Here is a 26,396-nt window from a genome sequence, read left to right on the forward strand (position 1 = left end):
AACTTAATCGTATTTGATTGGTTATTGAATCTGAAATATCGGATTGGCTCGAATTATCCATTTTGACGGTCATTGGCTATATATTTCGAACCCTTTACCCCATTTCAACCATTTCAACGTTCTTCGCGAAGCAAACGATCGCCAAAGCGACAGTCGCAACATGCAAGCTCAGGTCCATGGCTGCACAGATCCAGGGAACACCGTCAAGGAGAACCAGGATACCTTCCTAGCGATACGACACAATACCCATGTTGCCTTGGCTGTCTTTGATGGTCACGGGAAGTCGCATGGCAAGCTCGCTGCCGAAACAGCCAAAGCTTTCTTCGAGCACAAGTTCCAGCAAGATCACACGTACGAAGAATTGCGTATTGACGGCGAAGCGACCCTTCGACTCCTCTTTGATGAATGCCATGCCACCATCCGACAGGTACAGAACAATGCTCCCGTCCCGCCTGATACGTTCTGACTTGAACCTTCTTCCTAGGCCTTCCAAGCATACTACGAGCGCCGAAGGTTGCATGCCGAAGAACGCAATGGAGGGTACCTAGTCGTCAAGCAAGGAATTCTTCAAAAGTCCCTGCTAGTCCAAGGCGGCACCACCGCGTCGATCGTGGTTGTGCTCGACAGCGGGGCTACCATGCTCTGTGCGAACGTTGGCGATTCGTCGTCGTTGCTGTGCGTGCCCAGTCCCTTGGACGCATCTTGGTCATCCCTTCAAGCGTCAAGTGTACTGCATCTCCTTCGAAAGCACAACACACTGCCGCCCGTGGCAGTACCCGTGGAATTGCCCGAATCCACGTCCGTGGTGCAGCTGTGCGGCGACCACTCCCCCGAGTGCATGACCGAGTTCCAGCGCACCGCGTTGGCACGAAGCGTCTCGACCAAGCACGGCAACATGCCCGAGCTTCTGTTTGTGTACGACAGCCTCATAGACGGCCACTCGAACCAGCGGGTCAGCGTCCGCGAAAAGCACATTGCGCTCGAGAAGTCGCCCGTGTTTACCGTGGTGAACGACGTCGTGGCCAAGGCGGGCGAAGGCAGCTACTACAAGAACGTGCGCCAGGAGTGGGCGTCGCTGTGCTGCACGCCGGCAAAGGCCAAGTACCACGAATCCCTGGCATTTACACGGTCCTTGGGCGACTTTTACATCCATTCGTTTGGACTTACCCATCAACCAGACGTGATTCAAGTGGATGTGGCGGCGCTGATGAGGCAAGAAGCGTGGACGACGGTGCTCGTGGTCGTGGGCAGCGATGGCATTTGGGACGCGTGGGATTACGCGGCTTTCAACCAAGTGTTGTGGAAGGCCATGGCAGACCACAAGAGCGCGCTCCCCCTTGTCGCAGATGACGTGATGCAGCAAAATAAACAAGTGTCAGCGCAAGTGTTTGGACCGGCGGTGGACAATATGACACTGGTCGTATGTAGTTTAACCATGAACGGATCAAGTTCCAGCTAGGGAATAATACATGGGTCGTGTCGATGTTAAAGTAGTCGTTCATAGGGAATAGGATATACGAGTATGGACTAGTGTAGTGATTGGTTTGCTTAGATATAGCCTAGATGCCTACAGTACTACGACTAACTAGTAGTAGTACTGTAGGCATCTAGGCTATATATTATCCAATCAGTACAGTAGCGAATGAATATTATGTCTAGGTACGTTGCATGCTATTGTATCGCATATTGTGCGATGCAGATAGGATGGTGAGCAGTACTCGTAGTAGTGTGTATTCAATCAGTACAGTAGCGCTATATATATCGAGGCTAATCTCCAAGCTCAATGTACGTACTTTGCATGCTAACTAGTTGTAGTTGGAGTAGTACGTACTACTCAAGTGTGTTGGTTGACTGGATGATGGCAGCCAGTCTGAATGGTGTATCAGTTGATATTACGAGCTAAAGGGGCACCGTCTCCAACGGGCCGTTCGAGTCGGCCAGTGACGTGACCACAAGCTACATCCAATTGAATTTGATCACGTACGATAATCACGCGCTCGTACCGTGTATTGCGGTCCACACGCGACGTCGATGACGTTGACCGAGTGCAGCGCTGAGACGAGACGGGGGCTGGGTTCGTCCTGGTCGATGGCGGCGTTGTGGCCGAGTTTGCCGTGGGCACCGCTGCCCCATGTGTACAGATCGCCCGTGTCTACCTCTTTGTGTCAAACATATGAACACGTCATGATGACAGACCCGAGACGGCGGCGGAATGTTGGTCCCCGCACGATAACGTCATGATGCGAGTTTGCACCAGCGCGTCCACGACTTGGGGCGTTTTCGCCAGCGGGTACGTCGTGTTGGTCACCGCGTCGTACCCGACAGAAAACTTGCACTCGTCGTCCACATCCCCCTATTCCAAGATACGACAATAAATAAATATATATATATATATATATCAATAGTTTAGTACCAAGCCGAGAACACCGTGACTTCCCGCCCCCCACGCATACACGTCGCCAAAGTTGGCAATGCCAATTTCCGCAAATGTATCTTGGATCAGGCGTTGGTACATGGACTTGATCAACGTGCCAGTCTATTGCAATCAATTATATATATATATATGGTTGAATACAACAAATCAGCTAATACATAGTACGAACGCACCTCGTGTGAGACAGTCAGCACGGGAATCCGCACTTGCTTGGCATGGGCCGCTGCATTCCCGAGGCCGGCAAACACGGACTCGTCCAGCTATAGAAATGGAATTATCATTAGTCATTGAGTTGAAAAATCGAAATAAAATGTACCCGCTGGGGCATTCTGTGGATAGAATTTTGACCCACGACGACGGCGACCGCGCCTGCTTGCTGGATCGCGAGCAGCTGTGTCGTATTCACACCCATCAGGTGGAAATCCATCCACAATAAATAGTCGACTCAACTACATTGGCCGCACAAATGTATATATATATATATTATAGATACCTGCTCGCCGAGAGTGTCGTCGTGGTGGTACAGTTGCATATGGATGTTGGCGTGGTTGTGGTCTTGAATGTACGCCAAGAGCCGCGCGCCGGCCGCAGCACTGAGCATGACACTGGGAATGCCAAATGCAAACTTGTCGTCGTCGCCAGTACCCAAGCTGAATGCATCCGCCATGAAGCTGAACACAGTCACAACGCCGAGGGCACCGCACGCCTGGGCGTCCTTGACCTTATCCACCATCATGACCATCAACCGCTCCACGACAATCGCTACGTCGTCGTCGGGGTGGTGCACGGGCAAGTCACTTTCCTCCACGTGCAGAACCACCACTTTGCCCTAAATCAAATGTATGACGTGGCAAGCACAGGGCGTGGGGGTGGAGGTGAAGGTGAAGGTATCGATCTACCTGGATCTCTTCGGGGCGGACGTAGTACTTGAGCGACGACAGCTTTTGGGGCGTGTAAAAGCACTGGCCAGTGTACAAAGTGCCGTTCTCAAACACAGGTCCGAACGAAGATGCCACGCATGCCAGTGTAAGCGGCTCGGTGGGCTGATCCGAATCCGATTGAACAGTCAGCCACGACCCCGTCGGTTTGCCTCGATCAATAAACACCACCTAAAAAACTCAATCACCCCCCCTCCCCATCAACTCTTGCATCATCATCACTCTCTTTTGCTGCCCCCCCAATACTGTACTAGTATGTTTGCTACGTTTCGCGTACCTTTTGCGACCATTCTTCTTTGACGGCATACGCGAGCTTGGCTTTGGGCACCCCCGCGGCAATCAGCGGGGCACTCAACCCCACGTACAAGTCCACGGGCTGCGTGCCGAACGCCGCCGTGAGACCATACATGCACTCGCAACCCGACAGTTTCAAGTAGACGCATCCTGTGATCGCGAGCGCAAAGTCCTTGCCGACGCTAATAGACTTGACGTACAGCGCGCTTAAAGCGGCGTTGGGGGTGGGGAGGTAGATCGGGTCGCCGTCGCGTCGAAACGCCGCGCCCCACTCCAACACAGTGCGGTGGCTCCGGCTCACAGCAAACACGTGGTTGCCTCCTACGGCCACGTGCCCCATCGGTTCGTCCAGGTGGATGTACTGCGGTGTCGGCATGTACGTAAAGTTGCTCTGGTGAATGAACTCATCTAAAAACCCGACGTGGAAGTCATCGCTCAAGCCGAGGCCGAGCTGCCCATCCGACCCTTCGCCCCACGTGTACACGCATCCGTCTTCCGCCAGCGCCACAGAAAAGTAGTACCCGCATGCAATCTGCTTGATTTGAATCTCGTCAAACAAGCTCTTATCCAATCGAAGAGGGAGGTCGATCATCGGGTACGACCGACTTGTGTGTGGGTCGAATTGCTGCTGAAACAGCTCGTTGTTGACGATATCGCCGTGCCCGAGTTGCCCAAACTCCCCCGAGCCCCACGAGTAGACGACGCCGTCACTGGTGAGCGCCATGGAATGCCGCGCGCCGAGGGCTACGGCGGTGACTTGAACAGTTGATAGATCGTCCACCCTCTGGGGGCACGGGCGGACGACGTCGGGGGGCGACCCTCCCCCTGCAGCCCCCCCTTTCGAGAAGACGGTACCAAACGCCCCCGGAGCGCACGCCCCCCATGTGTATGCGACGCCGGACGACGTGACTGCCGCGGCGTGGACGAGGCTCGACGCGACCGACACGACGCGAAGGTCGGCGTGTTTGAAGAACGCGTTGAGCTTGGGATCTTTGACGGGTTTGTCCAGTTCGTGAAACTCGTGGCCTAGCAACCCATGCGTGTTGGCGCCAAAGCTGTACATGGCGCCACTCGATGCATTCCGCTCGACTTTGGACCGCCGGATGGTTTCCTGGCGCTTCTTGCGGTTAAGCATGGCTTCCTGGATCTTGGTCGCGGCCACGTCCAGCTCTTGGTTCTGCAGCAACTGCTTGTGCAACCGAAGCTCGTCCACAAAGTTGCGCCCCAACATACCCCGCGCCACACGCTGAATGGACACCGCTGCTTCGTCTCGGGTGAGTTTGTCTTTTGACACGTAACACTTGAGCAAGTTTGTGAGCTTGGGGGTACATTGCACCCAGTGAATAAACGCGTCGCGGCGCAGGTCGTCGGACGGGTCCAACCCGCAGTGGCTACCAACCGAGAAAATATATCACAAAAGCAATTGATATATATATATATATATATATCCAAAGTTATATTTTGCATGTACAGTACCGAAAGCACACGGCGGCCAAGTCTTCAATCTGAGCCATGGGACACAGTTTGGCGAGTTGCAAGCCCAGCCCTTGCGTGAGCTTGGTGAGCCCCCGAACGCTCGACTTGAGGAGAATCATGAGCTCATCCTTGGTCAAGCACCCCGACTGGTCAAAGTCGAACAGGTCGAACAAAAACCCAACCTTCTCGACCAACTTGCCCGTACCGGTGCTCGCGATGGCCAACGCCGCGACGAACTCGAGGCCGTTGACGATCGTGCTGGTATCTGTATTTTTAAAGTGGTGGAACCACCGATGCGCCACGGGCCGGAACAAATCGTTGTGGTGCAGCTGCAGCATCTCTTGAAAGTGCTCCCGGGTCAAGCAAAAGTTGAACGAAATGCGCCGGAGTTGCGTCGAGATCGTCTCCAATTCGACTTTGCCCCTGTGAATATGTTCAGTGATGAAGGCTGGGCGTAGTTTAGTTGGATAAACATACCAACATTGCACGAGCAGGTCAAAATCCGACACCACCGCCGTGTCGCGTTCACGGTAATGGACTTGGGAGAACTTGCCCCCCATGCTACTGTACTGTGTACTTGCTTACACAGGTGGAGTCCTCGGATGGATAAACGGCGGCGAAGTGTTCGACGACAGTTTCAACGGTTTCGTATCCAAACCACCATGACGTGGCGCACTCACGACAGTGCAAATATGACGTGGCACGCTCACAACACTGATATTCCCAACGGCAAACCCAAGTCACAAGAACGAATTATTGTCGAGGCTGAGGCACACATGTGTATATATATTATTGACACTAACAGCGCTAGCTATACTAGTAGTAGTAACACTGTTTCCCTTTCGAACTACTAGTAGTACTATACACGTGAAGTATGTTTGCTGATACCACAGGTCAGTTAAGATGTACAGGAATTCGTAACGTAACTAGTAGGTTAATCTTCGGCGGCAATATCACGCAGCGCTTGCTCGAATACCTCGGATGGCTGTCCACCTGAAATCAAGTGCTTGTTGTTTATGATCACAGCGGGGACGCCAGAGATGTTCATGGACCGCCACTTGGCCTCCGCTTTCTTGACGTCGGTGGCAAACTGGCCGCTCGTGAGCACCGACCGCGCTTCCTCGCTGTCCAAGCCCGCGGCAGCGGCGGCGTCGACGAGGACGGACTCGGCGCTAGGGTCTTTTCCGTGGGTAAAGTATTCGGTGAAGAGTCCCATCTTGAGCTTGTGTTGGGCCTCGGGGCCCTTCGTGCCTGCCCAGTGGATGAGGCGATGTGCATCGAACGTGTTGTAAATCCGTCCGCCGGCGCTCAGCGTGAACGTAAAGCCCAGTTCTTCGCCACGGACGCGGATGCGCTCGCGATTCTGCACGAGCTGGGTCGGCGAACTTCCGTACTTGCGCGCCAAATGCTCGTTAATCTCTTCGCCTTCCTTGGCCATGGTCGGGTTGATCTCGAACGGCTCAAAGTGCAGGTCCACGTTGATGTTGGGAAGACGCGCAAGTGCTTGCTCGAGTGACTTGAGGCCGACCACACACCATGGACATGAGATGTCCGACACAAAGTCCACCTTTAGCAATGCCTTCTTCACTGCTGCCATCGTTAATCTCAAAATGACCTGTCGTGCCCAAAGTTCGGTCACGTTCGAAACACCAACTGGATAGGATTACGTCATTAAATTGATGCCACAACAAAGATTAATAATCACCCGTGTGCCCAATCATCGAATTTATCCCAGCTGCATTCCCATGCACAATAATTGTTGACGTCATCATAGTGACAAGAGGAGACTGCGTCTCCAACCCACGTGTGGTGCTTGCTATTCTTGCACTAAGTATTACTAGTAATAACTTAGTACACTGTTAATACATCCAAACATGAATCCCAGTTTATCCCACTTGGTAGTGTATCTTACAGATAATGTTACAGTACAAGTATTTCGGAGAATTATTTTTCGTGAATAATGTTAGACCTTCATCTCGGCATGGCGGCTGTTTACCGTTACGATTAATAAGTATTCTAGTAATTCGATTGGCCATTTTCTGGCTTTAGCGATTCCATTGGCCAATTTCGAGCAAATAGAGTATTTATTCGCAATTGTATCCGGACGTGTAGCCACGTCGTCAAAACAGTTGACCATCGGGTGCACCGAGCAGTGGACAACCCGTTCGTTGTGGAAATGCAGCCGCAACGACACCACCTGACACGGATGATCCCACTTGTCAGCGCCAACTTTGGCATTGCGAAACCAGATCTAGCGATTTATAGCCTTTTGGCTGAATAGTAAAGACTTTTCGCATTAGAGACTTTTACTTTAATGGTTCACACGTCGATGATAAGGGCAATTCCATCAAGTTTGCATGTGGACTGCCTACTACGGTATCGGTATCAAGTGTTGCCAACCTGCTCAAGCCATGATGTGGTCTAGGGAGCACACCATTCCTGTCGTAGGTGCACGGACGCCACGACCACCGCGGCTACGCGTTTCGAGTGGCTACAATATTCGGTAACCGATAACTCCAACACTTGAGCGAGGCGGGCCAAGTGGATTGGGTTTGTCGTGTCCACACAACGCGCGCGCGACGAGCTGAGAGCCGACGTGGAGGACATGTGGCATCGCTCCCAAGCGCAGAAACGAATGCAAGGCGGTTCGATCGTGTCGAGTGGCGTCTCCACTGGCTCAAGACACACCGGACACGCCTCTTTGTCGACATGATCGATCCTGTCGAACCAAGTCATGTCACTCTAGTTTGATACTAGTACGGCCCAGCGCACCTCCTCCATGGCCTTCTCGAGGCATCTCACTTACGACACATAGCGAACTAGTCGACGGGTTGCCGTCATAGGTGCATATTGCCACATGACCTCGAGCCAGCAGGACACGCCGTGATGTAGGGCGAATTGCGCGGTGAACAGTCTGCCTTGGACAATGCGAGGAGTAGATGGACAGACGAGTCTTTCTACAGATACGACGAGGTTGATAGGGTGCAGTCATCTGTCGACGGGACCAAGCTCGCGCCCGCAACTACGATCCACTCGTTCGAAATGTCATGGGGTAGGCATATTGAAGCACGTTCGCTTTCGTTTCAAACGTCGAGATCGACGCGGCAGTGGGTTGCAAAAGCGTGGTTAGCATGCCACGTTGGCGTTTTTTATCCACGGAACAACGTCTCGAACAAACAAAAGTGTCCAGTCCAATGCTAGGTTGGTTACCTTGGCTACCTGCACACTTTTGAATCATTGATGACAAGGGGGAACGTCGCTCGCACAGGCAAGAAGTGCCAAAGCATGGTCGGCTTGCTGGATGTTGACAAGGAGAGAATGTGCTACGGACGAGGTGTGGCGGCGAAAGCTCACGTCAGAGTGCCGGTGAAGAGAAGTGTCATGGGCTGGGTGGATGCCACAAGCAAGAACCAGTTGAGTTTTCGGACGACGACGGAAACCAAAGTCGCCGAAGGGATCGTCAAGACCACAAGCCAGGAAGCGATTCGCTTCCTGGCTTGTATCATCGCTTCAAGCGATGATATCGATGTTTTCTGGGGTAAACGAATGTGCCTCTAGAAGGGGACCGTTCTTGTGCATTCATCACACGTAGCACCAACACCGCAACAGGTGGACAGAAGTACCATCGCTCCAGCACCTCCACGAGGTTGTCGCTCTCCAGTCGGGGTCGTTGCCAGCGTCGATGAGGTCGCCGTCAAAGGACATCACCAACTGTGAGAATCTTTCAATAAGTTCCGGAATGATGGTGGTCGTCCACCAATCATGGACCAGAGTAGTAGCCAATTTTCCATTTAATACAACGAGTGAAGGTCGCGTTTTCGAAACGATTATGGGTACCACTACATTTTCTTCTCCTCAGGTTTCGAATACCGAAGCGCGGCAAACAAGAGGCCGCCGATGAGCAGCATGGGCAGCAACAGCGGATTCGTGAGAAGAGACGATGGGGTCGAGCTGGACAACTTGACTGGAGCAGCGGCGAGTCCTACCGCGCCTGGGGTCGCGCGCAAGCCGATCCCTGGTGGGTCTTCGTACACAAATCCCTTCTCCTTTTGACGGCAGGGCATGACGGGCTTCTTTTCCTTGGCCTTTCCTGCTTGTTGGGTCGTTTTCGCGACAGGGGTGCCCGTGGGTACGGCCAGCGTCGTCGTGGTCGCACTCCCAACCGCTTCAACCACCAAGGGCTCGGTTGCAGCAGCGACAACCAGAGGATCCTTCACCAATGGAGCACATACACTGGGGCGATTCTCCTGTACTCATCGTCATATTACAAACCCCCTCCGACGTTATAGGTACCTCGCTGCGGTACGCGTCACAAATGGATTTGGTGAGCAAATCGTATCCCACTCCTGACGTGGGCGTGCCCAGCACCTTGTCGTTCACTTTGGTCTATACCATGAAACAGCGTCAGCAGCATCTTAAGGAGGCGATGTATGGCGTACAAAAGGCACCCACGGCAGGTCTATCGTGGACGTGAAGGCGATGTACTCGCGCAAGTATTGCTTTGAATCGTTCGAGGCAAAGCATGCCTTGATTTGGTCCAGAGCCGACCCCGAAAAGCACGTGGACATGCGTCGCTCCCACTTGTGATGACTGTCCTCCATACACTACTCGCATTTTTTTACATTAAAGAATGCGTCCATACATTAAAGAATGCAATCACACATTAAAGAATGCAATCACACATTAAAGAAAACAAACAAACGTGGTCTTTCAATTCGAGGTCGTCAATGTTAATTCGAGTTAACAAATCAGCAGACAATCGATTGACCAATCAAAACCCAGAATTCTAATCAAATGGCCAATCAAATCGACTATTCGACCAAATATATCATCACAGTAGTGCGCGACTGAAATTAGTGTGACACTACATACAAAAGGCAGTCCAAAGAATCGATATATCAATAGATTGGGCGAATCCGCACAAAAGTCCAAATTTGGGGTAAAACGACAATACTAACATTTGGCGACCACTGTCGAGCGAAAGGTTCGAACTATTTAGTATATACTAAACGCACCTTGAGATTGGCCGCCACGTCGTGAATCTGTGGAAACAAACGCAACGCACAGCTCATGTACAGATGGCCCACGCATTCAGATTGGCCTCCAATGCATTTGAACGCCCCAGGAGAGACTTCCGTGGTCGTCCCCGAGGGATACAGTCTAGATCGTATTATCATTTGGCGACCAACATATGGCGTCAATAGTTACTCAAAGTCGACGATCGCTTGAAACCTAGGGGAATATGAGTAAAACACAACCTCGAAAACGTGATATACGTACGCTGGGTCACTGAGCACTTCGTACAGCGGGCCGGAAAGGAACCATTTGCATGCGGGGCTACAATAATATTATATTTATTCAATTTGCGTGCAAAGACTTGAGTAACGTTACCAGTACGCTCGCCAAATGACTTGAACCTTGACCTTTTCAGCCACTGGCTGCAGTTGCTGGGGTACCAACAACGGAGGTGGTGTACGCATCACGACACCAGCCACCGTCTGGCAGTACGCTGGGAGCAGCTACAGTCCTCAGAATGCTCTTATGTGAGACGTATTGAATAGATGTATAAAAACAGAACATAAATGCAAATTATTTATAATGTATAAAAATGAAACTCATTTATAATATATATATATAAATGAAACAATATTTATACATAATTTTTCATAAATAAACAAATTATTCATATAAAACGATAAATCAACTTTACCTCAGCAGGTCCTTTGTAGCGGCGGCAAATCTCGTCTTGGAGCATGTCCAGGGTGACTGCAGAGGTGGAACTGCCCAGTAAAGTGTCCTCGATGATCGTCTACACAGCATCAAGATATAACTACACTCGAGAGATATGGAAGAAAGAGCTGTGTTACATAAGGTTGCCACGCGCCTTCGAAAGCTTTGGCTACGACCATCAACTACACAAATATGGACATATGTCAGGGATAATACTCGATGGGAGTACTTACCTCGCGGAGAAGATTGATCCCGTGGCCAGTCTTGCATTCATGTAACGCAGTGGCATCGGCGGCATCCTTGAAGCAGAACGCGATCTTGTCGCTCCACGTATACCCCGAGTCGTCGCTTTCAAAGCACTAGTAGAAGGTAACGTCAGCTCTATTTGGGTGTCTGTTGTGTACAGCCATGTGGGTGCTTGTGTTTTTGGGGGATGCCTTGAAACGATCGAGAATGCACGCCATCCACAAATGGGCGTCGCACTCGGCCTTCCCGCCAACGCATTCCACGCCGCCGTCGGCCGACTCGGTCATGGCGGCCGCGGGAACATATCTAGATGAAGCAACGCATGTTCATTCGATGCGAAAGGGGTGCATCTAAGATTGGTACTGGATTTTCGTCACGGCGCGGAATCTACGACGAGCGGGATGTGAGTAGGGTGACTGACAACGACAAGAGAAATTCAAGACGTACTTGTCATCTTGGAGTAATGCGAGAACGGGATCACTGATAAACCATTGACACGCAGGGCAGAATGCACGGAAGATGATCTTCACGGGCACACGATAATCCACTTCGACGTCCGCGGCGGCGACGACGGCGACGATGCCGGCAAGAAGTGCGTACAGCTTGATCATTTGGGAACAATACCGATGACACACACGCTTATACAGCCACGCAGGAGTCGTTGACTGGTTTAATTTCAGCCAATTGAAAGGCGTTATTCCTGATTTTACCGCCAATCATGTGATTTACACTATTCTTATTACTGCGTAGTAGTAAGGACGATTTGAGGACGATTTGATTTTGATGCCATTTTTAGGTGATGCATTGTGATTGGCTGTATCTCAATTAATATCAATAATTAAATGAGTTCCGGATACGAGGATACATTTTACCGGATAGTTTCAATGTGAAACCGCCGCTCCTGGCCTTGTTGCCTTTTCACTTGGTCGGCAATCGACATGGCAGGGTACCGATCGTTGGCGACACAGTTGTTTGAACAGACGAAACTGCCGCCCTCGTCCTCGACCGCCGCGGAAGACGCGATGGTGTCATTGAACCAACGCCTGGACATGGACCCCGACCTCGAAGACATGGACGATATCGACGCATTGAACGACGCGTCGGACGCGGAGAAGCAGGTGCTTGTGATGTCCGAGACGATCGACCTCTTGCGACGGCATTTAGAGAGTCAACGGAAGGAGTTGCAGGCGGCGTACAAGACGCTTCGGGAGTACGAAGAGAAAAAGACCGACGAGCATGTCAAGGCGCTGGAGAACCAGTCCGCGCACACCAACTACGAGAAGGACCTGCGCGACTTGCGATTCGTACTTCGCTGTTCCCCCCACGACATACATCCTCATGCGTTTTCGTAGAACCTCGAGTTGAAGCACGTCGCCCTGCACGAAGCCACGGTGGAGAAGGAACAAACGCTGCTGGAATTGCACAAGTACAAGGCGTTGACGCGGGAGCTCAGCGACAAGTTGGATCGTCTGTCCAATGTGCAAAACATGTACCACATGTCTCTCAACCAAGCGTCCGTGGGCGCGTCCTCGTCGCACTCCATGCAGAGCAGCCTCGCTTATGTGCCCAAGAGCGAGCGCTTTGACGCGGCGCCGCTCGTGGACAGCGGAAGCGACTTTTGGAAACATCAATGGAAGGATGCATTGAAGGCGCGCAAGACCACCCCCGTCCGGACCACAGCCATGCAAGCTCCATCATCGCAGCAACAGTACCACCATGCTCCTTCGTCGACGATGGAACCGACGACCAAAACGCCATCCATGAAGATCTTTTCGTCGCCGCCGCACGGAAAACGAGGTGTGCTATGCATGATGTGTATGTGGCTCACCCTGGCAGCAGGGTACTCGGATCGAGATGAGCGGCTCCCTGTGCACCGGTTCATCGGCCTTAACAGTCGACAGAGCCAACTCGTCAAGGAATGCTACAAGGTCGTGGGCAACAAGTCCTAGGATAGTTAATATATCGTGCGTCATGTGTTCACTTAGCGGTATGAACATGTGTACACATGTATGGAGGCCACATTCTGTTGCATCCGCGTGGCCTGTCGCGAAGAAAGCGCTTGACTGTCTACTCACTTCCTTCGTCAAAAAAATAATTATAATCAGGCGTCCTTTTTATAGATTCGCACGAAACCAATTTAATTGACACAGTATACAAACGTCTAATGCATAAAATAAACAATCGCTTTACTAGCCAGAGGGCGTGCAGTTTTTCTATAAAGTACATCACATATACATACTACTACATACAGTAGTATACATATAATTCTTGCACATTATTCTGCTGTCAGTTCCGAAAGTCATTGGAACATGGTGGGTCTGAACCTGTTTGCGCGCGTGCGGGCGCGCTCCCGCTCCGCGAACTCCGCCACGGAGAACCAGCTTCTAGCCGACGAAAAGGAGTCGCGCTCGTCGTCTAATGCCGTGACGAACAAGCGACTGGATGCAGTTCCAGACGACGACGACACGGAGAACGTCAACCCGCAGCAACCGAACCAGCACAAGCGGCAAAAGACCGCGTCAACGACGCTCATGTCTTCATTTTCGTCGAATCTGCTCAAGAAAATGACATTCGGCAAGACGAAGAGTGCGGAGGATAGCAGCCCCGAGGTCGATGGCGACGACGATGGAAGAAGCGGGTACGTCACATCATGTACGAGACAGGACATGGAGAACTCAGATGGGTAAAGCAGACTCAGCATCGTGGAGCGGTACCCGGACGGGAGTTACGTCGCAACCAAGTATGGCACGGCGATCGTGCTCCAGTACCGCGACGCCGACCGGATGTACGTCGTGCGCACGGTGTACAACGCGGTCGCGTTCTTCCACGCGACATGCGTCGTGCGGGAGGTCAAGTGCATGGTTGGCGACCGCGTCAAGACCAAATGGGGTATATACACATCCCCCCTCTCTCCCTCTCTTCTTCATGTCGTATGTCGTCCTTCTGACCGTACATGATGCAGGCATGGCCACGGTGGAGCACTACTACGTGGACGACGACAAGTACAGCATTGCGCTCGACTGGCGCTGGGACGACGACCACGTGTGGCGCATGAAGGCCACGACCAAGATGTTTGACATCCCCACGCTGGCCAGCGCCACACTCGCGTCCCGCGCGACCGCCGCGCGGGAGCTCGTGTCCAAGACAATTGGCGACTCGTACTCGTCCACGGCACTTCGCATGAGCTCCGTGTCGTCGTGGCGGCCGTCCCCTGCTTCGTACGTTTCCATCATGCGCCTCAACTCGGTCAAGGCTCCTGCGGCGGCGGTGCCGCCACCGGTATGGTCGCCCATGTTTGGTGAAGGTCGGTTAGAGCGGGTTCTGGACGGAGTGGCCCGCGTTCACTTTGTACGACCTGGCGCGGTGGGGTACCTTCAACAGGGGTCGTACAGTCCATTGGATTTCGGCACCGGGGACCTCCTTGCGACAGTGTACGGCCCCGGACGGGTGGTCCATGTCGCCCAATCCATGTGCGACAACGTTCCAGTCTACCACATCCACCTCACATCGCAAAATGCGATGCTGTACGCTGTCTATCCCCCCGTGCTCGTGAAGAAGGCGTCTCCGCTTGCCACGTCATCGTACTCGTTCACGCTCCCCAAGTTTCACCTGCCGTCGATGCCCCAAGCCCCGTCCTTGATGCCATCAAAGCAACCCCCGCGGCATGGCAAGTACATGGTCGGCGACGTCCTGCGCAGCCCCGTGTTTGGGCCCGCGACGATCGTCGCTATCTCTAGTAGTACTAGTAGTAGCCCTGTCGATGGTGTCGTCGTCACGTGCTCGCTCGACACGTTGACCGCCGCTGCGTCGTCTGTTGTCCGGATGTACGTAGCACTGTCGCAGATGCCGACGACCTTTCCGGAAGGCGTCGGCAGCAACCGCCGGACCGCCGCCGCCGTTGCGTACTCGTCGCTTATGGAGAAGACCAAGCAAGCCGTGATCTCGTCGTCGTCAATGCTGTCGTCCGCGAACGGCGTGCTCAAAGCCCAAGCGCTGTCGGTCAAATCGTCGTTTGACGACTTGGTCAAAAAAGGGTACGGATATACACTTGTATAACCCCGAACCCCCGGAACCCCGCAACCCCGAATCCCCCAACTCACCACTGGATTGTGTAGGCCCAGGTACAGTGTGGACCAGCGCGTGATATGCCCGCCCTTTGGATCGGGATTCGTCACGGCAGTGCGGGACGACGGTGTGTACATTGTCCGTCTGCGGAAGCTCAAGATCACGGCGTTCTTTACCGAAGATGCGCTCAAGCTGTTTCCGTACGACCGCGCGACGCATGTGATTGTCGGCGAGAACGTCCGCCCAGTGCCCATGGAGCTGTACCAAGCGACCAACAAGATATCCCGCAGCGCCATCATCCGCGAGTCCATGGCGTCCCAGCACATGCACGCTAATTTGAAGTAGATGACGGGAATAGAAGATATTTGTGTATGTATGTACAACGATTGATGCATGTGGTTATCGACGAGGGGGCAGGAGCGCGGCGAGCTTTTGATCGGCCACTTGACGCTCCCGCTCGTCTTCTTTGTCCCGCGACTTGGCCGTCGATTGCATGAGGCGACCGAGCAGCCCGACGTTTGGCGCGATGCGTCGAGGCGGGGCTCGGGATGACGGCACATTTGAGCGGGATGATGATGGATGAGAGGGCGATGACGCACGGGGACGCTTGTGGAGGGTATCTAGGTTGTCCTTGCTTGATCGATCGTGTCGGGGCGATCTGCTGCGACGTTGCGAGGTGCTTACTGGACTTCGACTACGCGAACGCCGACGGCGGGGTTCAGGACTTGCGCTTCGATCATAGCGATGGTGCCGATCTCTTTGGATGGACCGTCCTTCCCGTCTGCCATTCTCCTCGTCATCGCGGCGGCGTCGCCGCGGAGACCGCGACCCATCGGTCGTTGCTCCTCTTGCCATGGCTGCTTTGGGTGCGGTACTCGCACGTCCTTACAGTATCTTAATATTGTGAAAAACTCAAGTTTTGAGACTCAAAACTCTAGATTTTGACTAATAATATATCGAAAAGGGAAAGAATTGACACTCAAAATCTGGTTTGGAACGCTATCATGGTTCGGTAAAGTGCGATTTCTGGGATGGAGGTCAAATCGCCATTATTGTAATCTTGGTCGCACCCATGACGATGCCTTGGCGCCGCACCGCCGCAGGAATGGCGATGGCCTTGTTCTTCCTGGCTCAAACCGTGATGGGGTCGCTGTACAAAATTCACAACATCCAAATGACCGATGCGGCGTCGAACCCGTTCAACTTTGCGCTGCAGCGGGCCGAGAAGATGTTTGCGACCGACCAAGGGCCGTTTCTCAGTTCGTCGGGCGAGTCTCGCATCGATATGGAGATCGAAGGGCTGCATCTGACCCCCAGGATGGACGGATGGAAGGTCGTGGTGTACCATTTCCACGCGGATGACCTGTCGTTTCTCTTGAAGATGGAGGAGAACATCTACATGTTTGCGTGCACCCCCGAGAAGGAGATCTTTGCCACGGACGGCAGCAACCACTTCACGCACGAGGAGTTCGAAGTGTTCAACCATAGTCTGATCGCGACGACGTCGTACAAGGTCCTCTTGAGCGGGTGGGTCGACACCGTGGTGGCTGTGTGCACGAAGGAAGGTAGTCGGGCCGAAGACGCGCTCGACTTTACGGGCACGTTGACCGTGCTCAACCCGTATGGGCTGTTGCCGGCGGTATTTTACGGCCTCTTGCCGTTTAGGTCTGTTTTGTTTCCCGGGGAGGTTGTGTTGATGGGTTTGTATGTAGTGGCTTCCTTGCGCTGGGGTATTTGGCCCTGGCGCTGTTCTTTGGCCTGCTTTTGCTTTGCTACCGCCGGACGTTGATCCGCCTTCAATATGGCATCTTTTCCGTGTTGGGGCTTGGTGTCGGTAAGACTCGTTTTGTTTCCCGGGGATCTCCAGAGTATAGTATATATATATATATATATCCGTTGTCTTAGCGTCAAGCAGCATTTGGTTTATGGCGTTCGCGCAAATGAACTCGGAAGGCCAGCCGTTTCGGTGGCCGTTGCCACCGCTGTACATCACCGCCGTCGTGTTTGACGTAAGGTTCATTTTGTTTTCCGCGGCTCATGGTTGATGTAGGTGGGGATGCGCACGATTGCTCGGGCGTTGCTCCTTGTCGTGTGCCTCGGGTACGGGATTGTGCGCAACTTTCTCCCGCCGATTCAAAAGTGGCTTATCGTGTTTTTGTCCCTGGCGTACTTTGGCACGGGTACACTCTTTCCTTATCTCGTCCACGACATACAAACACCAAGATGCAGGTGTCGGGGACGATTTATGGCGAGACGGATCGCTGGACCACCCCCAAACTGCGCACCGTACCCGACCGAGTGTATGGTCGTTTCTCCAGTTGCTGTGCAATTTGTCGTTTGTGCTGTGGATTTACGTGGCACTGGAAACCATCCTCAAGGAACTTCAAGTGCAAAAGCAGTGGGCCAAGTTCGCCATGTACAAGTCACTTGCGTGGGCCCTCGCCAGCTTTGTCGTGTTCTTTTCGCTCCTCACGCTAGTATCGGTCTGCGGGTGCGTCCATTTGTGTTGTATATATATATATATATATATATACATTATTACTATTGGCCCAATTCAATTATTCGACTTTATACTGTCTGTGCCTATTTTATATGTTATACATATTCGTCCTTGTAACAAATATATCACACGAGTTTATTCATTCTGTTCGTCCTTTTAATTTGATCGTAGAATTATTTCCTGCAATCTGATTGGCTAATGATTGACCAATACTTCGATGGTGACGATGGTTTCGTGCAATCTGATTGGCTAATGATTGACCAATACTTCGATGGTGACGATGAATTCGTGCAATCTGATTGGCTCCATTCTTCAACCTTCAGTTACAACTACTCCACCCATACGATGATGGTGCTCACGAAATGTGTGAGTTAGTCGATTTGGAGTGTTTGAGTGGAAGATTGAATGGGAATGGATGCAGTTGGTGGCGTGGCCCCTCCTCAACTTTATCGTATCGCTCGCAATGTGCTGGATCTGGCGCCCCACCGCCCGGTCGTCCCAGTTTGCCTTTTCTACGCAGGTATGCGGCCATCACTTTGCCGTTTTATATCCCTTTTGGGGATGAAATTGATGTGCAATGTAGCTACCGGTGACAGAAGGCGGCGGTGACAGCGATGACGACGACGAGACGGACATGGAACTTGCGTCGGAAAGCCGCGTGCCGACGTTTACGATTGACGACATGGACAGCGACGACGCCGAAGAGCCGGAAGAAGGGGAAGTCACCACGCCGGACCAACCTGCGAAAAACGACGATAAACCCGAACCGACGATTCAGTAGTTACATGCGTTACATGTGTGCATTTCGTCCAGTAGTGTGACCAGTCGCCTCAATCTATAATGAGCCAGCCAATCAGCGCCATGCCAAGGGTAGTCCTTGGCGCGGATTGGTCGGTGACCTCTTGTTGTAACCGACAATAGAAAGACACTTGGACCACCACCTTATCCTTAGTCGTGAAATTAGTTTTGCATGCAAGTGGTGCCATCGGAGACCCTGACGAAGCAGGCAGGCAAAGACCGCGGCCGTCTCGCGGCCAGCAGCGTGGATCTATGGGCTATCGGCATCACGATCGTCATTGGCGGGCAGTTCTTCTCGTGGAATGCTGGCCTCGTGGTCGGTACCGTGGGGTTTGGGCTCGCGGTGGGGGTCGTGGGGGTTGCGTACCTGTGCTTGGCTTGTTCGATGGCTGAAATGTCGAGCATGCTGCCGTTTGCGGGGGGCGTCCACGGGTTGTCAAGGTGCACGCTGGGGTTTTACGCAGGGTTCATCTTGGGCTGCTGCGAAATCCTAGAGTATTTGCTGTATGTGGTCAGTGTGAATGTGACACTCGGTCGCCTGGTGTCGGCGTGGTGGCCACTTAGCCGTACGAGCCGGTGGTGTGGTTCGCGTCCCACGCTTTCTCCCTGGCCATTCTATGTGTGGGCGGCAAAGTGTTTTGGCGGTTCAACTTGGCCTTAGCCATCGCCCTCGTCGGGTTTGTGTTGATGTATTGCGTTGGCTCGGCTTCGTACGCCAACCTATGGGAGCATGGGGGCGGGTCGGACTGGCTGTTTCACGGGTCATCCGTGTTCGATTTCGTCCGCGCGTTCCCAATGGCAATGTGGTTCTTCACTGGCATCGAAGCCCTCAACACGCTGCCCAACGAAGTGACCAACCCCAAGACGACTATCCCCAAAGGTCAGGTGGCGGCGATGGCCACGCTGCTCGTCACGGCCACGGCCATTTACGTCATGTCCCTGAGCCTCCCCCCTGGCGTGCGGCAACTGCCGACGGTGCTGTCTATCTTCAACGGCGGGTTCGTCCAAATATTCAACTTGCACGACGACGCCGCCACACTTCTGTCGATTCCAGCGTGTTATGCGTCCACCCCGGGGTTCCTCCTAGCGTCCGGGAACATCGTCACAGCTCTCGCCGACTCGAAGCTGCTTCCGCACTTCCTCCATCGGCGCCACTTCTCGCTCGGCACCCCCATCCGGGCGCTGTGCTGTACGACCCTCGCGAGCTTTGGCCTGTGCTTCTTTGTGTTCTTCCACCCCGGCGTCGACGCCGTTTTTTACTTGCTCGCCATGTTCTTTGGCTGTCTGGCCTACACGTCGCAGTGTGTCGGGTACTTATTTTTGAAGAAATGGTACCCTTCCATGCCCCGCACGTTTACGAGTCCGTTCGGGGTCGCCGGCGCCGTCTTTGCCGCCCTCACGTTTACGTTGTGTGTCCTTTCGATTGCGTTTTTTCAAGACGACGGCCATGCGGCGCATGTGATCATGGTGGCATTCGTCGTGGCGTTGTCTATCTATTACCACGGATATGCCAAGACGAGGCAAATCATGTCGGAAGACGAACGCAAAGTCCTGTTCTTCGTGCATGTGGGTACGTACGACTTGATGGGGTTTACTACACGGTTGGTCATATACAGTAGGTTGGTCATATACTGTATATGTATATAAGTATTTACGTGGTAGCCAACCACAACGGCGCCAAACACAAGCATCGAAAGCAGCGAGGCCGACTGGCAAACATGTACAAGTTGTTACATCGTCGCATGTTACAAGTTGGGCCACCATCCACGTCCAAAACCACGCAGCACACGACCAAACGAGATGTTCCCACTATATCCACACAGGCGCCTTGTACGACCGACGTTAAGCGCTACTAGTCCCATGTGTTTACCCCCCGTCGATACGTCTTCCTCACCAGCGGCGAAACAGCAGCTGGGGTCGTAGTAGTAGTAGTACTAGTACTAGTCGTCGTAGGGACTGGTCATACTAGGTAGTCGCGGGGAATGAGACAACAACAAATCGAGTTTGGTGGGGGTGGGTCGACCGACGGATTGTGTACACATGGGGGGGCACATTCAGCATCGCAGCGTTGGGTTAGCATTCGATCCAGTTGGGGGTGGCTTTGTACCGGGTGGGGCGTCGGGTATAGCTGGGCGGTTGGGGAGGTTTCTAAACGCAGTCACGGCAGTGGCGATGCTGGCTCGGCGTGTGGTGGTGGTGGCGGACGTCGCCGCGGCTGTGGGGGGGCTACGGCCACCTAGCATGAGCACCTTGACCGCGGTTTGCAGCAACCGCTTTCGAGGCGTCATGCGGTTCCGTTTCTTGGAGTTGTTGTGCTTGGCTACACGCAAGCCACAAGTGTCATGAGACGTATTCAATTGGACGTAAAACTTCGATCAGACGTAGGACAAAGCAAACGAACTCTACATGAAATACACATGTCGAACTCATACCAACGTGGGCGAAAAAGAGCAGCTTTTGCTCGTCGTCTGAGATTGTTTGCCTGGATTTGGCAAACAGGTGGTAATACATGGACAGCACCGCCAACACCACCACCATGGCCGCCTTGGAGGTCCCTGTCTGCGTATCTTGGAACATGAGGATGGACAGGGCACACAGGGTAAACACGCAGATGGCGACCCCCGCCCCGGCGACGCCTAGCGGGCTGCGGAATGTTCGCGGTATGTTCTTGTAGCGTTTCTTGAGGAACACATACCCGACGCATTGCGCCGTGTACGCAGCCGTACCAAAGAACATGCTGGAGTGGTAGAACACCCTGGCTGCGTCGAGCGCATACATTTCCCCAAAGCAAAGGCCGAAACTCATCGCCGAAGTGACCAGGAGGGCGTAGATGGGCGTGCCGTACGTGACGTGGCGGCGGCACAGCGCGCGGGGAAACAATTTCGACTCGGCCATTGCCGACAGAATGTTTCCGGAGGCAAAGAGAAACCCCGGCGTCGACGAAAAGCACGCGGGAATCGACAGCAGCGTGGTGTGGGTGTCCGACAGGTTAAAGAGGGTGTGGTACCCCCCGTTGAAGATCGCGCGGGTAGATGGCAATGCGTCAATGCCAGGCGGCAAGCCAATGGCAATGATGTAAATGCCAACGGACGATAGGAACACGGTTGTCATGGCACTCATTTGACCCTTAGGAATGGCCCCCCGGGGGTTGTCGACGTCGTTGGAAAGGGTGTTGATAGATTCAATCCCTGCGTACAACCACATGGCTGTGGGGAGGGTCGCCACCCAGTCCGACGCGGAGCCTTGAAAGTAGTGCTCAGGTCCCCCCGCGTAGGCGGAAAAGTTGACGGACGGCGCGCTACCGCCTATAAACACGACGACTTGAACGACTAAAATCAGCGCCAACACGAGGTTGGCCCGCCAAAACACTTGGCCGCCCACGATGAGCATTGCGATGGCGAGCGCATGCGAGATCATCCACACAATTGGCTGGAACGGCTCCAGCTCAGACCACTGCCCCACCACAGTCTTGCCCAACATGACATTGACACTGGCTACGTACAGCACGTACTCTAGGATTTCGCAGCAGCCCAAGATGAACCCTGCGTAAAACCCCAGCGTGCACCTTGACAACCCGTAGACGCCCCCCGCAAACGGCAGCATGCTCGACATTTCAGCCATCGAACAAGCCAAGCACAGGTACGCAACCCCCACGACCCCCACCGCGAGCCCAAACCCCACGGTACCGACCACGAGGCCAGCATTCCACGAGAAGAACTGCCCGCCAATGACGATCGTGATGCCGATAGCCCATAGATCCACGCTGCTGGCCGCGAGACGGCCGCGGTCTTTGCCTGCCGGCTTCGTCAGGGTCTTCGACGGCGCCACTTGCATCGAAGGACTGTATAGAAAAAGGTTGAAACGGCAACACATGCAAGCGTTACGGACTTGTATTTTTGGCTATCTGCCGCTATCTGCCAGGACGAACTCCACAGACCAAACAGAGAAAATCACATGTATTTATGAGCAATAAGTAAACTATGGTACGTTTGGAGAGTGGGGGAGTTACGAACGAAATAGGCGATGTCGAGAGTGTACGCAGCACCAGTTGGCCGGTCGGACTAATTCGAGGACGAGGGAATCAGATCATCGGTGGGATCAGAGCACGACGTGGCCACGTCCATTTGAGTCGGTGCCACAGATGTCGACTTGCAGGCTTTCTTGGTCATGGAAGTCTCGATTACCGACGACCGCCGACGCCCCAGGAACGCAAGGATTCGGAACAGACCTTTCTTTCGTCGATTTGCTTTTTGATGCTGCTTCTTCTTGGCGTTGTTGTGGTTTGCTACACGCTCAAATTAATTAGCTCAACCCTACCATGTCAAGCAAAGTTTGAATAGCCAACGCACCAACATGTGCAAAGAAGAGCAGTTTGCGCTCGTCTTCTGAAATGGACTGCCTTGACTTGGCATACCCGTGATAATACACGGAAAGCGCCGTTAATATCCCGGCGATCGCCACCGTGGAGCTGTAGCTGTGGTTCTGGCACGCTAGAATCGAGAGCGCGCTGATAGAGAACACAATCATCGCGTACATCGCCCCAGCAACTCCAAACGGGCTTCGAAACGACCGCGGCATCTTGTGGTACCGCCGACTGAGGAAAATGTACCCAATGCACTGCGAGATGTACGTCATGCAGCCGAAGAACATGCTCACATAGTACATGGTCGTGTCGGCGTTTTGCTGGTACATAGCACAGAAACACAAGGCAAAGCTGAGTGTTGTGGCCGCCGCCATGGCGCGGGCGGGGGTCCCAAAGGTCTCGTGGCGGCGGTGCAGGCGATAGGGAACGAGTTTGGATTCGGCCAAGGCGGTGATGATGTTGCCCGTGGCTAGCAACAGCCCTGGCATGGTGGCAAAGAGCGCGGGGATATTCAACAGGGAGGCATCTTGGTCGGAAATGCCCAGGATTTGAGTGAACCCCCCGTTTAGGACGTTCAGAACGGATGACAGCGATGCCACTCCGGGGGGTAAGCTGATTGCGACGAAGTAAACGGCAATGGCCGAGGTGCAGACGGTCGCTATCGCAGTCAACTGACCGCGAGGAATGGTAGCTCTAGGGTTGTCCACTTCGTTGCATAACGTATTTAGCGCCTCGATGCCAACGTAGAACCACATAGCCATGGGAAAGGAGGCGCACCATTCGTACAACCCGCCCACGACGTAGTGCTGTGCCCCTCCTCCTTGCTGGGCAATGTCAACATACGTGGCAGAGCCGACCACATATATGACTAGTTGGAGCATCAGGGCAACTGCAAACACGAGATTTATTCGCCAAAAGAGCCGGCCCCCCACCGTCAAGATTCCAAAAGCCACGACGTACGCAGCGAGCCACACAAGAGGAACGTACGGCTCGAGCACTGGCCATTTCGCGGCCACGGTCTTTCCAAGCATGACGTTCACGCTGGACACGTACAGAATGTACTCGAGGACTTCGCAGCTGCCAAGGATAAAGCCCGGAAAGAACCCGAGTGTGCACCGTGACAGGCCATACGCCCCACCTGCAAATGGCAGCATGCTCGAGATTTCAGACAAAGAACACGCCAAACACACGTAGGCGGCGCCCATGACGAGCACGGACAGGCCAAAGCTGACGGTGCCGCATGTCAACCCAGCATTCCACGAGAAGAACTGCCCGCCAATGACGATCGTGATGCCCATGGCCCACAGATCCACGCTGCTGTGAGCGTGTTGAATGCGCTCCCTGAACGAAGACGCCTGCTTTGTCAGTACCAGAGGCACCACTGGCAGCATGACGTCACTTTCTGTGGAGATGGTGAATCTGCAACTGGCCTTGAAACCGTTGACTCAATAATGGCCCGATGACATAACACCACGTACACTAAACACTAGAACATGTGGTAAAATGTCTACCAATCAACGACCGTTCGACCTTATTCAAGCGCGTTCATTGGCTGGTTTTGAAACGGACGACTTCGTTCCAAACCTTATGATATTGAAACCGCCATTTTCAAGATTCAGAGCGTAAAGCCAATAGACTCAATACTATAGCACTACCAGTATGGCCTTCGTTATCACTGGTGCAAATGCATGCACCTTCCACACTGAGTGAATATGTGAGTACATCTCCGCGCTATCGCACCTTCACGTTATTTGTTTCACACTTTTGATCGTATGTACGATGACGGCAAATTCTCACCTTTGATCGTAATCCCTTTTCAAGCTAAAAATATGACAGCATCTTACCAACGCGAAATGCAAATCCGCGAAAAACGTGTTGAGTGGCCTATTCGTTCTGGACGCATAGTTACTCCAAGATGGAATAGTACACGGAGGGCTTTTTTGCGACGGCATGCGCTTCGACGAGTCGCGCGACGTCAAACAGCACATGCTCGTTCCAGTGTTTGGCCTGGAACAGCATGGAAACGGGCAAATTGGACTCTGTCGCATACCCCACGGGCACCGATAATCCTGGAATGCCCACCATATTCCCCAGGAGAATATACCGCATCAAGGCTGTCGTGAGCGACAATTCCGACAGCCCCGCCTTGAACACGTCATTTTCCAGTCGAGGGGCCAAAGTTGCAGTGGTTGGCGTGACGAATACATCCACTTGGGCAAACAAGTCGTCGGTCGCTTCCATAGCATACGCGCGCACCTTTTGCGCCGCCAAAAAGTCCATCGAGTCTAGCGTTTCCTGTCCAAGGGCCAGAGCGATTTGAACGTCAGGGCTAAACAAATGTTGGGGTTGGGTGTCCATCAGCAGCGAAATCTCGGTCAAAATCGTGATCGAGTGACTCAAGTGCAGCGCTTGGAGGTGGGGAATTTCCACTTCGACCACCGTGGCCCCCAGTTCTCTCAAGTACGCGACGGTGTCCCAGAACGCCGATTTAATCTGCGGATCCGACCCTTCGACGTAGGCAGAAAAGACGCCGACCCGGAGCCCTGCCAAGGACGGAGGCGTCGAGGGGGGCAGCACGAACGGCGGGGGCTGGCACACACTCAACGGCTGGTCGGGGTCGGCCCCACCGAGCACCGCGTACGCCAACGCCAGATCCTGCACCGTGGCTGCCAACGGCCCGACGTTCGCGACACTGGGACCGCCTTGAAAGTGGAACGGAACGCGCATGTACGTGGCCTTGATCCCCACGATGCCGCACAATCCGGCGGGAATTCGAATCGACCCCCCTCCGTCGCAGCCGATGGCGAGGGGCACGAGGCCAGCTGCCACGGCCGCGGCAGACCCGCTGGAGGACCCGCCGGTCATGTGCTGGTCGTTGTATGGGTTGCGAGGGGTGCCAGTGAAGATGTTGATGCCAAACGTCCCCATGCCGATCTCGTGCATGTTGGTTTTCCCCACGAATATGGCGCCAGCTTGGCGAAGGCGAGCGATGGGAGCATCGTCCTCGGTAGCCATGTCGTTCATGAACGACGTGCCGAATGAAGTCGTGTACCCGACGACATTGAGCTACAGCAAGGGATTAAAGTGAGCAGGAATGACTACGTTGATATATTTGGTGTGATGAATAAATACTATATCCAACATACCTCGTCTTTCACGGCGACGGGAACGCCATCAAGCACTCCCAGGGGGGTGCCGCGTGCATATCGTTCAGTGGCGGCGGCAGCTTCTTGGAGAACGGCGTCCCGATTGACTTTGACGAACGCCAACAAGGGAGGGGACAATACATTCGAAGCGTCGATGGCGTCGAGCACCGTTGCGATGACTTGCGACGGCGTGGCAGTCCCGGCTTTGTATCGGCTCGTGTAGTCGTGGATGGTCCATCGGCGGAACGAGCCGTCTTTGACGTCGATGGGCGTGTCGGCCAATGCTTCAATGCTAAAGGACGCTGCCAACTGGGTGTGCTCTGCGAGCACTTCAGCGGATGGAGGTTGCAGGGGGAGGTACAATGGCACGAGGTGCGTCAAAGTGGCGGCAAAGTCGCGCACGTGC

General features: G+C 53.6%; 14 protein-coding genes across 21 annotated transcripts in view; 6 read left to right on the forward strand and 8 right to left on the reverse strand.

The window, feature by feature from the left end:
* Positions 1–118: 118 nt before the first annotated feature.
* H257_05420 (hypothetical protein) lies at positions 119–1,483 on the forward strand. Its single transcript, XM_009830294.1, has 2 exons — positions 119–427; positions 485–1,483. Exons 1-2 carry the CDS (start codon positions 161–163, stop codon positions 1,457–1,459), a joined length of 1,242 nt encoding a protein of 413 aa, XP_009828596.1. The 5' UTR covers positions 119–160; the 3' UTR covers positions 1,460–1,483.
* A 233-nt stretch (positions 1,484–1,716) lies between these two features.
* H257_05421 (hypothetical protein) lies at positions 1,717–5,776 on the reverse strand. Its single transcript, XM_009830295.1, has 11 exons — positions 5,620–5,776; positions 5,143–5,565; positions 3,650–5,057; positions 3,334–3,543; positions 2,928–3,263; positions 2,751–2,825; positions 2,608–2,694; positions 2,414–2,536; positions 2,197–2,353; positions 2,004–2,152; positions 1,717–1,956 (listed from the first exon to the last, which is right to left on the reverse strand). Exons 1-11 carry the CDS (start codon positions 5,700–5,702, stop codon positions 1,900–1,902), a joined length of 3,108 nt encoding a protein of 1,035 aa, XP_009828597.1. The 5' UTR covers positions 5,703–5,776; the 3' UTR covers positions 1,717–1,899.
* A 136-nt stretch (positions 5,777–5,912) lies between these two features.
* On the reverse strand, positions 5,913–6,739 carry H257_05422 (hypothetical protein; the record flags this gene model as incomplete). Its single annotated transcript, XM_009830296.1, has 1 exon — positions 5,913–6,739. One exon carries the CDS (start codon positions 6,737–6,739, stop codon positions 6,077–6,079), a length of 663 nt encoding a protein of 220 aa, XP_009828598.1. The 3' UTR covers positions 5,913–6,076.
* A 639-nt stretch (positions 6,740–7,378) lies between these two features.
* H257_05423 (hypothetical protein) lies at positions 7,379–8,842 on the reverse strand. The gene has a single exon (XM_009830297.1). It carries the CDS (start codon positions 7,876–7,878, stop codon positions 7,564–7,566), a length of 315 nt encoding a protein of 104 aa, XP_009828599.1. The 5' UTR covers positions 7,879–8,842; the 3' UTR covers positions 7,379–7,563.
* Positions 8,262–8,842, forward strand: H257_05424 (hypothetical protein). Its single transcript, XM_009830298.1, has one exon. It carries the CDS (start codon positions 8,383–8,385, stop codon positions 8,698–8,700), a length of 318 nt encoding a protein of 105 aa, XP_009828600.1. The 5' UTR covers positions 8,262–8,382; the 3' UTR covers positions 8,701–8,842.
* A 64-nt stretch (positions 8,843–8,906) lies between these two features.
* On the reverse strand, positions 8,907–11,746 carry H257_05425 (hypothetical protein). 4 transcript variants are annotated; one of them, XM_009830299.1, is made up of 13 exons: positions 11,566–11,746; positions 11,482–11,505; positions 11,277–11,424; positions 11,106–11,231; positions 11,010–11,054; positions 10,853–10,951; positions 10,534–10,661; positions 10,423–10,479; positions 10,351–10,374; positions 10,158–10,302; positions 9,582–9,746; positions 9,436–9,528; positions 8,907–9,389 (listed from the first exon to the last, which is right to left on the reverse strand). In XM_009830299.1, the coding sequence occupies exons 1-13, from the start codon at positions 11,727–11,729 to the stop codon at positions 8,982–8,984; spliced, it is 1,626 nt and encodes a 541-aa protein (XP_009828601.1). In that variant the 5' UTR covers positions 11,730–11,746; the 3' UTR covers positions 8,907–8,981. The 4 variants fall into 4 exon arrangements, with proteins under 4 accessions (XP_009828601.1, XP_009828602.1, XP_009828604.1 ...); XM_009830300.1 differs by having other exon boundaries at positions 11,277–11,505; XM_009830302.1 differs by having other exon boundaries at positions 8,907–9,746.
* Positions 11,747–12,039: 293 nt separating this feature from the next.
* On the forward strand, positions 12,040–13,186 carry H257_05426 (hypothetical protein). Its single transcript, XM_009830303.1, has 3 exons — positions 12,040–12,422; positions 12,471–12,915; positions 12,958–13,186. Exons 1-3 carry the CDS (start codon positions 12,057–12,059, stop codon positions 13,065–13,067), a joined length of 921 nt encoding a protein of 306 aa, XP_009828605.1. The 5' UTR covers positions 12,040–12,056; the 3' UTR covers positions 13,068–13,186.
* A 205-nt stretch (positions 13,187–13,391) lies between these two features.
* H257_05427 lies at positions 13,392–16,100 on the forward strand. 2 transcript variants are annotated; one of them, XM_009830304.1, is made up of 4 exons: positions 13,392–13,756; positions 13,811–14,007; positions 14,081–15,152; positions 15,234–16,100. In XM_009830304.1, exons 1-4 carry the CDS (start codon positions 13,428–13,430, stop codon positions 15,526–15,528), a joined length of 1,893 nt encoding a protein of 630 aa, XP_009828606.1. In that variant the 5' UTR covers positions 13,392–13,427; the 3' UTR covers positions 15,529–16,100. The 2 variants fall into 2 exon arrangements, with proteins under 2 accessions (XP_009828606.1, XP_009828607.1); XM_009830305.1 differs by having other exon boundaries at positions 13,811–15,152.
* On the reverse strand, positions 15,583–16,016 carry H257_05428 (hypothetical protein; the record flags this gene model as incomplete). The annotated part of the gene is made up of 2 exons (XM_009830306.1): positions 15,583–15,817; positions 15,868–16,016. The coding sequence occupies 2 exons, from the start codon at positions 16,014–16,016 to the stop codon at positions 15,583–15,585; spliced, it is 384 nt and encodes a 127-aa protein (XP_009828608.1).
* Positions 16,101–16,288: 188 nt separating the features above from the next.
* H257_05429 (hypothetical protein) lies at positions 16,289–18,464 on the forward strand (the record flags this gene model as incomplete). Its single annotated transcript, XM_009830307.1, has 7 exons — positions 16,289–16,848; positions 16,896–17,017; positions 17,089–17,192; positions 17,234–17,363; positions 17,413–17,674; positions 18,059–18,203; positions 18,267–18,464. 7 exons carry the CDS (start codon positions 16,289–16,291, stop codon positions 18,462–18,464), a joined length of 1,521 nt encoding a protein of 506 aa, XP_009828609.1.
* A 151-nt stretch (positions 18,465–18,615) lies between these two features.
* Positions 18,616–22,337, reverse strand: H257_05430 (hypothetical protein). 4 transcript variants are annotated; one of them, XM_009830311.1, is made up of 4 exons: positions 20,914–22,323; positions 20,137–20,801; positions 19,817–20,075; positions 18,619–19,770 (listed from the first exon to the last, which is right to left on the reverse strand). In XM_009830311.1, the coding sequence occupies exons 1-2, from the start codon at positions 22,313–22,315 to the stop codon at positions 20,536–20,538; spliced, it is 1,668 nt and encodes a 555-aa protein (XP_009828613.1). In that variant the 5' UTR covers positions 22,316–22,323; the 3' UTR covers positions 18,619–19,770; positions 19,817–20,075; positions 20,137–20,535. The 4 variants fall into 4 exon arrangements, with proteins under 4 accessions (XP_009828611.1, XP_009828613.1, XP_009828612.1 ...); XM_009830309.1 differs by having other exon boundaries at positions 18,616–19,770; positions 19,817–20,801; positions 20,914–22,337; XM_009830310.1 differs by having other exon boundaries at positions 18,619–20,075.
* H257_05431 (hypothetical protein) lies at positions 18,654–20,337 on the forward strand (the record flags this gene model as incomplete). Its single annotated transcript, XM_009830312.1, has 3 exons — positions 18,654–19,022; positions 19,046–20,051; positions 20,144–20,337. The coding sequence occupies 3 exons, from the start codon at positions 18,654–18,656 to the stop codon at positions 20,335–20,337; spliced, it is 1,569 nt and encodes a 522-aa protein (XP_009828614.1).
* Positions 22,338–22,424: 87 nt separating the features above from the next.
* On the reverse strand, positions 22,425–24,274 carry H257_05432 (hypothetical protein). Its single transcript, XM_009830313.1, has 2 exons — positions 22,831–24,274; positions 22,425–22,766 (listed from the first exon to the last, which is right to left on the reverse strand). Exons 1-2 carry the CDS (start codon positions 24,233–24,235, stop codon positions 22,543–22,545), a joined length of 1,629 nt encoding a protein of 542 aa, XP_009828615.1. The 5' UTR covers positions 24,236–24,274; the 3' UTR covers positions 22,425–22,542.
* A 384-nt stretch (positions 24,275–24,658) lies between these two features.
* H257_05433 (hypothetical protein) overlaps positions 24,659–26,396 on the reverse strand; it is a gene marked incomplete at its 5' end in the record, with an annotated part of 4,468 nt that continues 2,730 nt past the window's right edge. Inside the window, 2 exons of the mRNA XM_009830314.1 lie at positions 24,659–25,910; positions 25,991–26,310. Coding sequence (XP_009828616.1) covers positions 24,750–25,910; positions 25,991–26,310 — 1,481 coding nt within the window. The 3' untranslated portion in view covers positions 24,659–24,749. The remainder of the gene's footprint in view (positions 25,911–25,990; positions 26,311–26,396) is intronic.

This window comes from Aphanomyces astaci, assembly GCF_000520075.1.
Source record: "Aphanomyces astaci strain APO3 unplaced genomic scaffold supercont1.10, whole genome shotgun sequence".
Classification (NCBI taxonomy): Eukaryota; Oomycota; class Saprolegniomycetes; order Saprolegniales; family Verrucalvaceae; genus Aphanomyces; species Aphanomyces astaci.